Raw genomic sequence first — 16492 nt, 5'->3', positions numbered from 1 at the left:
CACAAAAAAAAAAAAAAAAAAAAAAGGGGAAAAAAAAAACACCTCCTGGAACTAATAAGCAATTATAGCAAGGTTGCAGATACAAAATAAATACTCAAAAGTCAGTTGCTTTCCTACAGATTAGCAACATATAAGTGAAATTTAAAATAAAGAATACCATTTACATTAGCATGCCAAAAAAGTGAAGTATCTAGCCATAAATCTAACAAAATACATGTTAGGAGAACTAGAAAACTCTGATGAAAGAAATAAAAAGATATTCCATGTTCATGGATATTGTGAAGATGTCACTTCTACTCAACTTCATCTGTAGAGTCAAACAATCCAAATCAAAATCCCAGGAAGTTCTCTTGTGGATAATGACAACATGATTCTAAGTTTATACGGAGAGGCAAAAGATCCAGAATAGCCAACACAATATTGAAGGAGAACAACAAAGGCAGAGGACTAATATCACCCAAATTCAAGACTCACTTAAGAATACTTAGTCTATTTTAATTTTTTTAACGCACATTTATGAGAGAGAGACAGAGAACACGCACAAGCAGGGGAGGAGCAGAGGAAGAGGGAGACACTGAATTCTAAGCAGGCACAGCACAGAGCCCAACGCATGGCTCGAACCCACAAACCACAAGATCACGACCCAAGCTAAAGTCAGAAGCTCAACTGACTGAGCAACCAGGTGCCCCCCAAATTCAAGACGTCCATAAAGCCTTAGTACTCAAAAGACTGTGGTGTTGATGAAAGAATAGACAAATAGATTAATGGAAAATAGAAAACCCAGAAAAAGACCCATGTAAATAGTCAACTGATCTTTGACAAGAAGCAAAGGTACTACAGTAGAGAAGATATTCTTTCGACAAGTGCTGGAACTGAATCTGGATCTAGATGCAGATTTTATACTCTTCACAAAAAACAGAAAATGGATCTTATAGATCTAAATACAAAATACAACACTACTGAATCCCTAGAAGATAACATAGGAGAAAATCTAGATAACCCTGGCTATGGGAATTACTTTTTAGATACCAAAAACACAATGCATGAAAGAAACCATTCGTAAACTAAACCAAAATTTAAGATATCTGCTCTGTAAAAGACACGTCAAAAGAAGAAGATGACAAGCCACAGACTGGAAGAAAATATTTTCAAAAGACATTATTCTAAATATGCAAAGAACTATTAAAATTCGAAAAGAAAATAAACAACCCAATTAAGAAAATGGGCAAAAGACCTGAACACCTCACCAAAGATGACCACACATACATACATGAGTGTGTGTGTGTGTGTGTGTGTGTGTGTGTGTGTGTGAGCACCTGTGTGTGTGTAGGGGAATGCAAATACTTGACCAGACTTGACAGAAGAACAGTCTTCATCTACTTTAGGTGATGGGGACATATGTAGAAAAGTAGAAAAACCAATCCTGGCGATGCACGTCCAGATCAGTCCCAGCAATACGTACGGGGGTAGGTGTTCAGGGCAGAGCACTCTCAACTCTGTTTCCCAAAACCCACCTCTACCATTTTAAGTGACCTTTCAGCACACTCTCCTGCCTTCAAGATAAAGTCCAAACTGCCCAGATATATATTCATGGTCTCTCCCTGCTTTCTGATCTAGGGTCAACTCCTGCCACTGTCCCCTCACAATCTACACTCCTGTCCTCCCAAGGGGTTTGTAGGCTATGCTTCCTCACACCCCAAAGGCTTGTCCATTTGCCTGCAAACCCATCTCTGTCCACAGATCCTCTGACACCTTCTCTACCTTGCTGGCTCCTGTTCTGCCTTATGACAAAGCCCAATAATTACCATCATCTAGGAAACAGTCCCTGACTACGCAAGGGACCATCTTGATCCCTCCACATTTTTGTCTCCCATTCTTTCATAAGTGGGAGAAGTTTTAGTGGCGCATGGCCACCAAGCTGAAGACCATGTTTCCCACCCTCCCAGCTGTGGCCATAGAACCTGGTGCTGGCCCGCTAGGGGAGAGAAGTGACAAGGGTAACTTGCCAAGCTTCCCTAAAGGACACGAAGGTTCCCATCCCCAGTCCTATGGGCTGGAATGCAGATTTACTGGTGATTCTTCAACAAGCATACAAAAGCACTAAACACAGAAGAACAAAAGGATGAAAGGAGTCTGGGCCTTCAACACCTCGAGCTGCCTCCACGTATTTGAGAGCAATGGTGGTGGAAGAGAAATGGAGAAGGTTACTGCAGATCACCTCCACAGCCTTCAACAGCCACTGACTCTATTACAGAAGACCAGCCATAGGATCCCCTCAAAAGATCCAGGATTCGGGGGAAAAACTGCATCGATCCAGGTCATGGACTCAAAGTGTCCCAGACAAGGGAAAGCAAAACAGGGTCCAAGTCATCCTGAGCCCATTAGACAATCTTCCTGAATCTTCTATCTCTAAGTACTTCCTTCCTCCTTCCTTTATTGATAGACGCTCAGAAAAGTTGGTGTCTTACCTCTGGACACTTTGTAAACTTCATAGAAAGAATATAAGTGGAAGCCTAGTGAAGCAACCAGGTAAAAAGACAGTTCCCATCGGGGCAGCATTGCTCCTTGTGATGAAGGATCTTGGCAGACACGATGCGAGTTTCTAAGAAGGGAAACAAATAAAACCATTAAGCCATGGGTATGACACTAGGGAACTTGTTCTCCCAAGGACCCATCACTAGTTAAGGTGATACAGATATAAACCCAGTCACACTTCCTCCTGCCAGTGACCATATGCATCCTGCATCCAACATGCACGTGCCCTGCCTGCCCTGGGCTGGGCAGGTCCTCCCTGCAAGCTCCACAGCACTCCATCTGCCTCCCATCAGAGTGCACACAGAGGGTCACGTGTTCAATGCCTGACACACCTGCCTCCCCCTGTGGGGTGGGCCTTTGGAGTGCAGGGACAATGATTCACGGAGTCCCCAGTAACCAACATGGGGTGTGGAAGGTAGCAAGAAGGGACTTGTGCTCCATGAATAAATGGCTTCAAACCCTTAACAGAAAAAAGTACAGATCTCTACAACTCGTCTAAGCTAACAGCTTTAACCTCCTCATTCTCCCCTTCAGAGGTCATCTGAAGTTGTTTATATGAATGGATGAATGAAAACGGTCTTCCATCTTGTGTAAACTTCTTAAGGGAGGCGAATACTGTGACTCCCATCAGCTGTGGCAGACGCTGCTAGCTGTCCACCCCACAATGTTTCGTCTCCCTTCTTACACAGAACGGAACGGAATTTTTATCGGAACAGATGGATGCTAAGCTCAACTATACAGTGTAGCCATGTGTGGGCATTTGAAGAGTCCTGGCTGCAAGGCAATGGTCATCCCCTTCCTTGCTGGGAAAAGTGGGAACAGCCATGTTGGGACAAGAGGGGAAAGCCACGTGGAAAAAGAAGATCAAGAAGCCTCAATTCCTAACTCCATGCAACACCCCACCCCCAAAACTGTCCTGGACCATTTATATCTGGACTATTACATGAAAGAAAAATGCACTTCCGGTTGTTTAAGCCTCTGCTATTCTTGATCTTTCTCTTAAGGGAGCCATGTCTATATTCTAAGTATTATTAGAGCAGATGATAGGAAGTCCTAAAAGTCTTCAAATTAAATGATCAGATCCCAAGTAACAAAGAGTTAGTTAAATGGCTCACGTTGCTTTACTTAAGCCACTCAAATAGGTCCCACTGTGGATGCCAAATTAAAATAAGAGCAAAATTTTAAGCCCCAAGCAATTACTTCTCACACAGGACAGTAATGGCAAAAATCAGAATTCATAAGACCCTGGTGAAGAAGGTGGGGGGGGNGAGGGAGGGAGAGGGGGAGAGAGAGAGAGAGAGAGAGAGAGAGAGACAATTTACAGATGACAAATGTGAAACAGGATAAGGCCTCACAGTCAGAAATAACGAAGCGAGGGCTCAAATCCTGGGCCCCCATCCCTCCCCTCAGCCACGGCTAGCCCCATTAATGCCAGTTCACAAAGTTACTTGTCCCTAGAGCCTGGCTCAAAATCAACCATGCTCAAACTCCTTTCTCCAGGCTGAGACGGACCAGAGGAAGATACACACTTTGGCTTTCGAAGGTCAGACGTCAACAGTCCTCCAACCAGAGTGCTCCACCCCACCCCCACCCACACCCCCAGTAGTGACCTACAAGTTGCTCAGGCAGGTTGGTCTCCTACAACTGAAGGGATCCAGAAACAAGCACTCGTGCTTTCAATCCCAGACAGTCTCAGTCCTCAACACCACCACCTCAGGCCACCCTGCTAGTTTCTAGAACCACTTCTAGCTTTGAACATCTCTACTCACACTTTGTTTTTAAATACCTGGTATCTCCTAGAAAACTTTCGAATTTCTTTCAGGAACTTCTAAAGGGGAATATGGTAGTCTCCACTTTAGTGGAAAGTCCACTTTAACCTCTGGGTTTTAGGAGTCTCCTTTCAAAGGATGTTGGTACCATACTGGATGGCCTCCTCACCTCATCAAGAATATGTGATTAGTTGGGGCACTTGGGTGGCTCAGTCGGTTGAGCGTCCGACTTCGGCTCAGGTCTGATCTCGCGGTTCGTGGGTTCGAGCCCCACATTGGGCTCTGTGCTGACAGCTAGCTCAGAGCCTGGAGCCTGTTTCAGATTCTGTGCCTCCCTCTCTCTCTGATCCTCCCCTGCTCATGCTCTCTCTCTCTCTCTCTCAAAAATAAATAAAATATTTAAAAAAAAAGAATATGTGATTAGTTGGGAGCCCCGGGTGGCTCAGTCGGTTAAGTGTCCGACTTCAGCTCAAGTCATGATTTCACGATTTGTGGGTTCAAGCCCGCATCGGGCTCCGTGCAGACAGCCCAGAGTCTGGAGCCTGCTTCAGAATCTGTGTCTCCCTCTACCTCTGCCCCTCCCCCACTGTGCTCGCTCTGCCTTTCAAAAATAACCGCTAAAACACATTTTTAAATATGTAACTAGCAAGGGCCGAACCCCTAAAAATGCTACTGAANTATTGTTAGTTTCCTGAGGAACCTCCACACTGTTTTCCAGAGGGAAGCCCTGCTATTTAGAAGTTTTCCAGGGACACTCTCCTCTAGGACAATTCCTCCGTATTAACAATTTAACTGTTGGGGAACTAGAAACACTTCCGGTTTTGGTGCTCCCAGCTGTACTGTGTATGTTTTTCAGACCCACACGAAGATACGCAGTCATAAGCAACAAAGCCGCAGGGCTGTATCTTCACATCTAAAATTTGGGGACTGGTCAAACAGCCTCCACCTGCCAGCATGCTGGGAAATTCTGCATCAAGCAGACCTGGGGGGAGTCCCGGCTCTGCCATTTACTGGCTGAGGAACTTACGTGGGTCACAACCTCTTAAATATGCTTCCTCATGGGGCTGTTAAATGAATTGAATGTAAAATGCTTCTCCAAGGCCTGGCACAGAAGAAGTGCCCAATACATATTAGCTACGGTCTGTCCAACAGGACCAGTTAGGGAATTTAATTCCTCAGAAGCCTACCTCGCCAGAGCCTGGTTTTTCTTCCTGAGCGGATAAAATCTCATGGACCCTCCATGGGGCGTGGCTGTGCCCTCTGCTGCTGCTGAGTGGCATCCCCAGAGGTCTCTCGAAGGTCTCACACCTTGTCCACACCCCAGACCACTGGACAGCAAGTACACAGTCCTTACAGGCCACTCAGACAGCTTTCCACCCGCATCCCTTCCTCCTCAAAGGAATGACATGCATACTCCACCTGGTCTTGTTTCATTCCCTCACAATTCCAGGAATGCCACCTCAAAACTCCCCCACACAGGCACTCAAGTGTCCGTAACAGACCTCTCCTCCCAACACCGCTGTTTTTAGCTCTTGCCCACCTATCTCAAGAAAACTCCTGGGAAACCTGGGTAGCTCAGTCGGTTAAGTGTCTCTTGATTTCAGCTTAGGTAATGATCTCACATTTCGGGAGATGGAGCCCTGCATCAGCTCTGCTCGGACAGCGTGGAGCCTGCTGGGATTCTCTGTCTCCCTCTCTCTCTGCCCCTCCCCTGCTCACTCCCCCCACCCCCCAAATAAATAAAAAAGTTTAAAAACAAGAAGATTCTTCTCCCTGGTGTGTTCTGTATTCATTTCAGCTGTGCCCTCAGAAAGCAAATCAGAGTAGATATGATGTAAAGGATTTAATGACCCAATAGCATCAGAAAAGGCAAGTTGGACATTGGGGGATATAACCAGAACTTTTTAAAAATGCCCCCAAACCCATGAAGTTTCCCAAACACGGTCAGAAAATTCTCAAGTTTCTATTTCTCATTCTCTAAACAAGCATGTTCTTTAGGGATGGGCTATCACCATGAAATCAAAGAGGTCCTTCCTCAAACGTGTAGGTAATGCTTTTTTCTGTTGTTCACACACAGATCTAGTCCTGCAGCAGCGTTATCAGCTAAGTGAGCATCTGATAGACAGCCTGGAAACTAACCACCATTTGTAAATTACTTCTGCTGAAAAAGCCAATCTATAGCAGTATAGCCGGTGTTTAGTAAATGTCCACCTGATCAATCTACATAAATGAGGCTGTACTATGCATACCTGAGAGTGGAGGAGGGACACGGAGATGTGTGACAGGAAAGGGATGTGTCTCAGAACACTTCCACCGTCGTGTGACTATCAGTCAGGACTATGAAGAAGTAAAAATGTGACTAGTTGGAGGTGAAGGGAGAGTAGAAGCCACATGACAGAGGGCCGTAAACATACAGGATTACACGTGTGGATTTGATTTGCTGAAGAAACCTCGGGCTTGTAAGCCAGTATACTGAAACTGAACTATCTGAACACTCAGGAGGAAGTCCTTTGACACTGTGGTAGCCCATCTAGAGGCACAGAGGGCAGCGATTCAGGAGGAAGTACAGAGAAAGCGCTAGAACCAAGCAACACAAAGAAAAATTAGGTCGTACCTGGCTTGAAGCTAGTCCAGGAGGCAGTAGGATTAAAGAGGAAAACGAAGAACAGAGACCAGCAACTCCAATGCTGGCAGACCAGAGTATCTCAGAGCGAAGTATCATTGAAGAGAGGAAGCTATCTGAGGCAAACGAAGACAAAAGAGATATAAAGTACATTTAATATTAGGTGTTGGAAGGAAATCATAGCAAGTTTCTCTGGGATCAAAGGGAAAGAAGTCAGACTGGAGTAACAAGGAACTTTACCTACATATTGGGGTGCAAGAGCCCCTGAGGCTGAGCATTTCAAAAAAGTATTTATCTGGAGATTATAGAACTCAAGAGGCCCACAGAATAAAATCTTACCTGTAAAAAGGCAAGAATTCCTCAGCTAACAGTTTTTTCTACACCAAAGTAACTTACATTTGCATTTACTTTGTAATTTAACACTCCACCTGCTTTCAAAGATACCATCTACTCGGAGCCTCACCAGGAGGGCTAACTGTTAGCTCTTTTTCAGGAATCAGAATCCTGCTCTGGAAAAGGCAGCTAGCTATCTGCCCAAGCACACAGAAAAGCCAGTGACGAGCAAAAATGAGAACGCAGCTTCCCAGCTCCACTCTTTTACAGGCACAAATCCTATTCCTTAATCTTGGCAGAGAAGCATAGCTCAGGATGCCAAACCCCAAAATGTGCATAAACAGATCTTGTGGAAGATGCTTTGCCCCAGCAATTTCCAGTACCACTTCAGATGTATCTTTATTTTTTATGGATGCAACAAATGGATTCGACGACCACTTCCATTTTAAACATTTTCTGCTCCTCATTCTTCATATCTAGCACTGAATGAGCTATAACCACATATCCACAGGCACCAGAGGACTTTAAAACAGCACTCTTAGCATTGAGCTAACAGTCCTTAGATACCACGGTCACCATGATCACTTCTACCAACTACTGCTCAATGTCCTAAAACGGAGATCTTCCTCTAAGGACTTTTCTTCCGGTTTACTAACAGCTGTAACTATAATAAGTGCTATTTATAGGTTATCTATTCTAAGAAAGCACTTAAGTATTAATCTTCACAACTTTCTGATGTTGGTACTTCTGGTACCCTCATTTAACACAAGAAAACTAAACCAAAGTTCAGAAAGGTCAAGAAACTTGCCCCAGATCACGCAGCTAGTAAGCAGTAGAGTTTAGCTTCATACCAAGTCTACCTCCAGAGCCTTCCATCAGCCTCTTCCCTATTCTTAGAGTGATCCAGATTCATTTTTTCAAGGTCTATGATGAAATCAATCTGTCAGGAAAGCTAGAAGGTAATACAAGCTACACTCAAACAAAGGAAAACTTTAAAGTTATATGTAATTTAGATACTCCCTATAGGAAGAAAAGAATTTATACATCAACTAGATGTAATCAAAATACACCTGAACCATCTAACTCCTACATTCCTTAAAAGACTAACTGAAGACAACAAACTAAACCAATTTACTCAGATGTAAGAAGGGGAAGTCAGCAGTTACACAGATAGGGGTTGAGCAAAATTGAAATCATTCTAAGTTTAGGAACAAATGAGTACTCTGAAAATCACAACGTAGTAAAAGTGCAAAGAGCACATGCACACTGAAATGACAATGGCTTTGAAGAAAATGAAATAGTAGAGCAATATTCTAGCACATTGGGCAGAACTATTATGAGGCTTGCTCTTTTCTAGGGTCCAATTTGATGAAACAAACTTGTTTTGCAGAATATAAATTACATGACTCTCACCAGAAAACCCAATCCAGACACACCATGTCCTCTCAGATCAGTCTTCCCCAAACCCTGCATAAGAGCCTTCTTATTCTTTTAAATTGTGTAATACTATAAAAACAAAAAACAAAAAAACACCAGACTGGGTTCTCCAAACCCAGAAAGGCTTCACTAACACAGGAGGATGATTAGGTGGGTTGGAGGAGGTCTGCTACACTGGACAGATCGTCTAATCATAGAATATTTTTAAATACATACACTGCTTCCAAATATGCACCAAAACTCATGTATCAGTTATGGATCACTGCACAATGAACAACACATAACGGCTTAAAATGACAAAGATCCACTTTCTTCATGATTCTATGAGATGGTGATCCAGGCCCTTCTACTGATCTTACCTGCATCACTCACGTGACTAAGTCACCACATAGCTCAACAGGGACTAGAGGGGCCAAGATGACCTCACCTGTGTTTACTGGACAAGTGTCTACCTGCTCCGGTAGGCCTGACCCTTCACACCATGGTGGCTTCGGGGGTTCAACAGAACAACAACAGAACAAAGGAAAAAAGGGCAAGGTCTCTTAAGGTCCAGGCTCCAGAATTAAGAGCCTTTTCTTGTTGGTCAAAAGACCAGTCCAGATTCAAGCAGGAAGGCAGAAGGGATTCCATCTCGTTATGAGAGCATAGCAAGGACAACTTCAAAGGGGACAGGGACACTGCCTGCCATTCCAGCACGTCAGAGTTACTAATACATCAATTCTGGAAAGTTAGTGGGAAAACTACAGTTCACAAGGGAGCTTTAGTGCAGGTCACAAAGGTTGATATTTGTATGGAAGATGAAAAAAATAATTCTATTCCCCAGATCAGAATTTCAAAATCAGTAGGGCCTCTACTGCCAGTTGGTCTCATCTCTGGTCAGTCTGGGAATTCCTTTTACAATAACCTATCTGGCCATTTCCCAGAACATCACGAGGCAGGGAAATGGTTTTATAGGAGGTTCTGATTATTATCCTGCTGTTTCCTCAAACTAAGTCAAAAACTATCCCTTCTATTTAAAACAAAACAAAACAAAACAGAAAACCTTCTGCCACTTAGCCTGATTGTACCTTCTGGAACTAAAGGCATGGAGGCAGGGTCATGCAAGGATTTAGAGATGGCTCTGGAGTCAGAATCCCCAAGTCCAAATACCAGCTTTGCTACTTCCTAGCTGTATGCACTAGGCCAAGTTCATAACCTCTCTATGCCTCAATTTCCTGGTCTACAAACAGGGATAACAGCACCCCCTCAGAGGGCTGCTGTGAGGATTAAATGAATTTACAAAGTGATAAACCATGCCTTGAGCATAGTAAGTTCTAAAATGATATTCTTTTTGTTTTTAATGTTATTGCTCTTATACTAAAAAGGCTTAGTTATTCTAATAATGCTCCTTTGAATCTTTAAAGACAATGCCACACACTCCACCCAAGCCCTCTTCCAAAACAAACATCCATGATTCCTTTAACCATTTCTTCAGTGGCTTGGTTCCTAGACCCTTTACTATTCAGTCAGTGGTCTCTTTATAGTATGGGTACCTAGACCTGAACTTAAAACTCCAAACATGGCACAGAGTAGGGCAAGACCATTACTTCTATTCTTCCAGAAACTATACTTCAAGTAATGAAATCTTAGATGCATTTCTTCATTCAATACAGATCAGTGAGCTCCTCCAGAGATTCAGGGACCGTGCTATTTGTGAAGACAAAATGTAAAATCCCATCTGCAAGACCCCCCCACTAGGGCTCTCCCAGAAATGCCCACGTGCTAATCCCTGGAACCTGTAAATACAGTCCTTACAGAGCAAAGGGGTTTCACGGCGGTCATTAAGGCCATCATCCCTGATTATCCACAGACCCAAGGCAGTCACAAGGGTCCTTCTGGGAGCATCAGAGGAAGGAACTACAAGCAAAGCAACAATAGGAGAGTCTCCCCTTGAGCCTCCAGAAGGAATGCAGTCCTGCCCAGCGATTTTGGACTTCTGACCTTCAGAACTGCAAGATAATAAACTTGCACTGTTTTAAGCCACTAAATCTGTAGAAATTTGTTACAGAAATAGGAAACTTAACATTCCACACCTGCCACTTGGGAGAAAAGTATCTAACTAAAAGGATTTACATAAAAATATCAGAATTTTTCTTAAGTAGGCTTCCTGCCCAGTGCCAAGCCCAGTGTGGGGCTTGAGATCAAGACCTGAACTGAGATCAAGTGTCTGACAGACGCCTGACCAACTGAGCCACCCAGGCACGCCAAAAATCAGATTACTTTTAATCTTCTATAAACTTAAATTGTAAGAAAATAAACCTAAAACAAAATTTTGCATTCAGTTCTCACCTTGGCATTTTTTGGCTTCCACCACACGCTGATATCAGTCTTAACATCAAACAGAGCTCTAAGTCTTTTTATATGAACTATCATTAAGCCAGACCTCAGCTGTTAAAGACTGCCAAAAAGGGGTCACTTTTATAAGTCCCTCATTCACAAAAGCTACTGATGTGATAGTATATGGTCTCCACTGAAAATGTTCACCTATTTTGAGCCTTTTTAATCACCAGGAATCATGCCAACTACATCTTACACTCCTCAGATTAGGGGCATCTGAATGAACCAATTTTTTTATAATATACTATTTTAAGTAAACTTTTTATTAAAATGTACTTAAATGTAAGACTTTCAAAAACCAGATTCACTCTAGTAACTGCCTTCAGATTAAAAATTAAATGCCTCAAAAGTCCTGTCTGTCCTTTCCTGTAGCCACTAAAGGGCACCACGAGCCTGACTCTTATCATCCAAGTTTATTCAGTTGTGCCTGGTTTTGAACTTCATATCAATAGAAACACATAGTATTTACTCTGTTGTGTCTCTTTGTTCAGCTTTTTATATAATATTTTTAAAGTTCATTTATTTTTGAGAGAGCGAGCACGCGCATGCAGAAGCTGGAGAAGAAGGGGGGGGGGGTCAGTGAGGGAGAGAGAGAATCCCAAGCAGGCTCCACACTGGCAGCATACAGCCCCACGTGGGGCTTGACCTCATGAACCGCAAGACCATGACCTGAGCTAAAATCAAGAGTCGGTCACTTAACTGAGACCCCAGGTGCCCCTATTGTTGTTCAGCTGTATGGGAGGCTCATCCATGTTGCATAGGAGTCAGTCGGTTCATTCTCATTACTAAAGAATATTCCACTGTATAAACTACTCGTGCATTTATCCAGTCTACTATTGATGAACATGTGGGGCTGTTTCCAACTTGGAGCCAATATGGAATAGTACTGTTCTGTCCACCCTTTTACACATATTTCAGTGCACAGATAGATATGTGCCCTTACGGCTGTGTTTATCTGAGGATGGAGGAGCTGGGTCATAGGAGATGTGTATGTCCAGCTTTAGTAAATGATACACCGATTTCCAGAACAGTTGCTCTAATTTTTATGCCCATCAGCAGTGTATGAGAATTCCAGTTTGCCCATTACCCAACAGATATCTCCCACCTTTTGAAAGTTCAGGTTACGTCACTTCGCTTTTACGAAAGACCTACATTAGTACTTGTTTTTGTTAAACAAAAGAAACCGCAAGATTTTCACTTTTACCAAATAAAAAAAGGCAAAAAAAAAAAAGAAAGAAAAAGAAAACAGCAATCAGTGTTTGTTTTACAGCCAACGAACACCCCAAGCAGCAAGAGCAGCCTTCCCAAGCTCCTTCCCGGGGAACTACACTGAGCATCTCAGCATCACACCACAAGAGCTTTGAATTGTATCTGTGAGCATCTGTGTTTGCTCTTGATTTATTTTGTGCATTCCCTAGGAAGATGTGTCCTAAGGTAGGAGGAAAGCCTAGAGGCACCTGGATGGCTCAGTTGGCTGAGCATCCAACTTCCACTCAGGTCATAATCTCACAGTCCATGAGTTTGAGCCCCATGTCAGTCTATGCTGACAGCTCAGAGCCTGGAAACTGCTTCCAATTCTGTGTCTCCCTCTCTCTCTCTGCTCCTCCCCTCCCCCAAAATAAACGTTAAAAAAAAATTTAAGAAAATGCCTAAAAAGGGGTTATTTCGGGGGGTCTGGGAATGCTCAAGAATTTTTCCATATAAATTAATGGTTTCACAGGAACAGTCTGCTTTCAGATAGATACAGGGGGAAGCCTGTACTTAGCACTGATAGTCTGCCTTTTTTTTTTTTTTTTTTGAGAGAGCGAGCGAGCACGAGAGGGAGCGCGCGCTCAAGCAGGGGAGGGGTAGAAACAGAGAGGGAGACACAGAATCTGGAGCAAGCTCCAGGCTGAGCTGACATCACCAAGCCCAATACAGGGCTGGAAGTCAGGAAGAGCAAGATCACGACCCGAGCCGACATCAGACACTTAACCAACTGAACCACCCAGGCGCCCCCGACAGTCTGCTTTTAACCACTCTGGTGAATATATAGTGATAGCTCATTCTAATTTTAATTTGCGTCTCCCTAGTTACTAATGAAGTTAACCCTCTTTTCATGTGTTTAAGAATCCAGAGATCCTCGTTCAGGAAGTGACTTGCCCATTTTTTCTATTGGGCTGTCCATTTTTCCCCCCTCAGTGATTTGTAAAAGTGGTTTCTAAATTCTGAATAGAAGTTCTTTATTGGATAGATGTACTACAAATATTTTCACCCATTCCCTAGCTTGCCTCCTCACTCTCCTTATGGATTCTTTAAATGAACAGACGTTCTTACCAATATTTTCCATTATAATTAGATGCTTTTTGTATACTATTCCATAAACCTTTGACTGTCCCTGAGTAATAAAGATATTTTACTTTGGTTTCTTCTACAAGTTTTATTATTTCAGCTTTCACATTTAGGTGTAGCATACCACTTGATTAATGTTTGCATATGGGATGAGATGATTAAGATTCATTTTGTCCATATGATGACCCAATTAGGCCAGCATCATTTACTGATGAGGCCATCATTTCTTCACTGCACTGTATTGTCGCTTATGGCACAAACCACACACATGAACCTGATTATGGATTCTCAGTTCCATGGTCTGCCTAGCACTGTGCCAATACCATATTAACATAATACATATGGATCTAGTTGTCCAAATTTGCTTTTTCTTACGTGGTCTAGAATTTTCAAATAAATTTTTAGAATGGGCTTATCAATTTCTTTTTATTTATTTATTTCTAGGAGAGAGAGAGAGACAGACAGCGTGAGCAGGGGAGGGTCAGAGAGAGAGGGAGTCACAGACTGAAACAGGCTCCAGGCTCTGAGCTGGCAGTCAGCACAGAGCCGGACGCAGGGCACGAACCCACGAACCGCGAGATCATGACCCAAGCGAAAGTCGAACGCTTAACCGACTAAGCCACCCAGGTTCCCCCACAATAACATCTTAAAAATCATTTAACTGTCTGTGGGATATATAGTAATAACACCTTTTTCTTCTATGGCACTTCTATTAGGGTTCATACCCACGGTCAAAAAAACAAAACACGAAAAAACACAAAACAACTCTCTTGCACTATGTGACACACATACACAGTCACAAGAATGTTCTCCAGCAGTATTATCCACAGAAGAGGCAGACCAAATAGAGTATATAAACAAGCCAGAAATTCCCTCTCTATAGCTTTTATCACCAGAAATAACTGGAACCTGAGAAAAAAAAAAAAAAAAAAAAGACACTAACTGAAAGTTAATAGGGATTGACCGGTGAGCACTCAGTAGAAAAACAAGCACTAAGTAGGTTTTAACCTAGGATAAGCTAGGATACCCACCCCCAAGGTAGCCACGGGGAGAATTCAGGGGGCCATGAACCTGTAAATTCTCTCATACATCTTTATTTTCATGAACCTCTAACTGAAATGCAGGACTTCATTTACTCTACAAGTGGACGACAATCCATACTCGTAAGAGCAGCTTGGGCAAATTCGTCTCCAGGAAAAGTCAGATACTCTTATAACACAGTGCAGCTGCTGCAAATACCTCAAAGTATCATTTACTGGGGCACCTAGGGGTCTCAGTGGGTTGAACGTCCAGCTTCGGCTCAGGTCATGATCTGGCAGTTTGGGTTCAGGCCTCGCGTCGGGCTCTGTGCTGACATCTCTGAGCCTGGAGCCTGCTTTAGGTTTTGTGTCTCCCTCTCTCTCTGCTCTGTCCCCCAACTCTCTCACCTTGGCCAGGCCCTGATAAACCTTAAAAAAAAATTTTTTTAGGACTGCCTGGGTGGCTCAGTCGGTTGAGCATCCGACTTCAGCTAGGGTCATGATCTCACAGTTCATGAGTTTGAGCCCCATGACGGGCTCTGTGCCGACAGCTCAGAGCCCGGAGCCTGCTTCAGATTCTGTGTCTCCCTCTCTCTCTGCCTCTCCCCTGCTCACACGCACACTCTCTTGCTTGCTCTCTCGCTCTCTCAAAAATAAAGATTTTAAAAAGTTTTAATATCATTTACATGGGCATCACTACTTTGAAATTATGAGTTATTTGATACAGCACTGAACTTTGTCACTTAATACATTAACACAAAGTACTCTTACCACTCTCGTGGGTTTGTTACACTGTGTTTCAAGAGAATTTGTAACTATTAATTTTTCATTACCTCTTAAAAATTGGCTTCCTCAGGGGTACCTGGGGGACTCAGGGGTTAAGCATCTGACTCTTGATTTCAGCTGAGGTCATGATCTCACGATTCATGAGCTTGAGCCCTGCATCAGGCTCTGCACTGACAGCACAGAGGCTGCCTGGGATTCTGTCTCCCTCTCTCTCAAAAATAAACTTTTTTTTAACTGGCTTCCCCAAACTCTAAAGAGGTCCATGGCAAGCCCTACCCCCGCAAAAAAGGGGGGGAAAAAACCTACAAGTAATCAAGAATTTCACCCTAAATTAGAAACTGTAGTGCAACAATTAAGGAGCACCTCAAGTGGGCCAGGCCCTGAGCTGCAAGCAGGAAACACACTGATAATCTGTATCACCTAGGCTAGCTAGTTCCTGATGTTACCAAAGTTCCCACAAACATCTAACTCCCACAATACTGACCACTCTCTCCAGAGACCTGGCCTTCACCTTAAGTTAGTCTATCTAACCTGCTTTCCAAGGAGGGAGCAAAATAAATAGTAGATACAGCACAGGCTTTGATCTAGAAAAGGGAGTGTAAAACTCAGCCCTGAAATTTACCAGTTTGTGCCACTGGCATCTCCTCGGAGTCTTTCTTCTGCTGTGAAAAGGGAGAACACCATCTACCCTCCCCAGTGGTTTTAAGGTTTAGAAATAATGGGTTTAAAGCGCCTGACAAGCACATCGTCCTGGTTATTAGTTGAATCGTTCAGGTCAGAACTGACTGTCCCTATCTTCTATTAATCACAGGGACTGCCACAGAGAAAAAAGTGAGAATTACAGGAAAGATGGAGCATGAAGAACGGAAGGAAAAAAATTGTACTTATAAAAAAAAAACACCTCCTCAGTGAAGCCTTATGTTCCCATCGCATTTAATCAAGAAAGCACTTGGTAGCACTTAAGTGCCTAGCTCTGCTAATGAATGAATGAGGACTACCAACACAAAGACACAGAAACACGGAGTCTCCTTCCCATAAAACGCAAACCACCGAGGACGCCAACTTCTAGTTGGCTCCGATCCAAGAGCCATGAACCAAGGAAGCAGCACATTTCTTAACACGAAAGACACCCCAGTACCTGGCCCGCCCACTTTGGTAGGAATTGCGGGGAGGAGGGTCTTTCCACGTAAAGATCGGTGCTCCCTGGACGCTAGGCTTCGAAGAGGGAAACTGAGTCTGGAGAGTAGAAAGCAAAATAAATCTCTAACTTTGGGGGGAGGGGG

General features: G+C 43.4%; 1 protein-coding gene across 3 annotated transcripts in view; it reads right to left on the bottom strand.

Moving 5' to 3' along the window:
• Window positions 1-16492, bottom strand: part of HHAT (hedgehog acyltransferase) — a 309652-nt gene that overhangs the window by 292924 nt on the left and 236 nt on the right. For 2 of the 3 annotated variants that reach the window (XM_077763159.1, XM_077763161.1), the window contains exons 2-3: window positions 6919-7043; window positions 2469-2602 (exon numbers count right to left, since the gene is read on the bottom strand). In XM_077763159.1, the coding sequence (XP_077619285.1) occupies window positions 2469-2559 (91 nt within the window). In that variant the 5' untranslated portion in view covers window positions 2560-2602; window positions 6919-7043. The remainder of the gene's footprint in view (window positions 1-2468; window positions 2603-6918; window positions 7044-16492) is intronic. The other variant, XM_077763160.1, reaches the window with a different exon arrangement.

Source organism: Crocuta crocuta, unplaced genomic scaffold, assembly GCF_008692635.1.
Source record: "Crocuta crocuta isolate KB4526 unplaced genomic scaffold, BGI_CrCroc_1.0 scaffold3, whole genome shotgun sequence".
Classification (NCBI taxonomy): Eukaryota; Metazoa; Chordata; class Mammalia; order Carnivora; family Hyaenidae; genus Crocuta; species Crocuta crocuta.
This window is presented reverse-complemented; position numbering and strand designations above follow the sequence as displayed.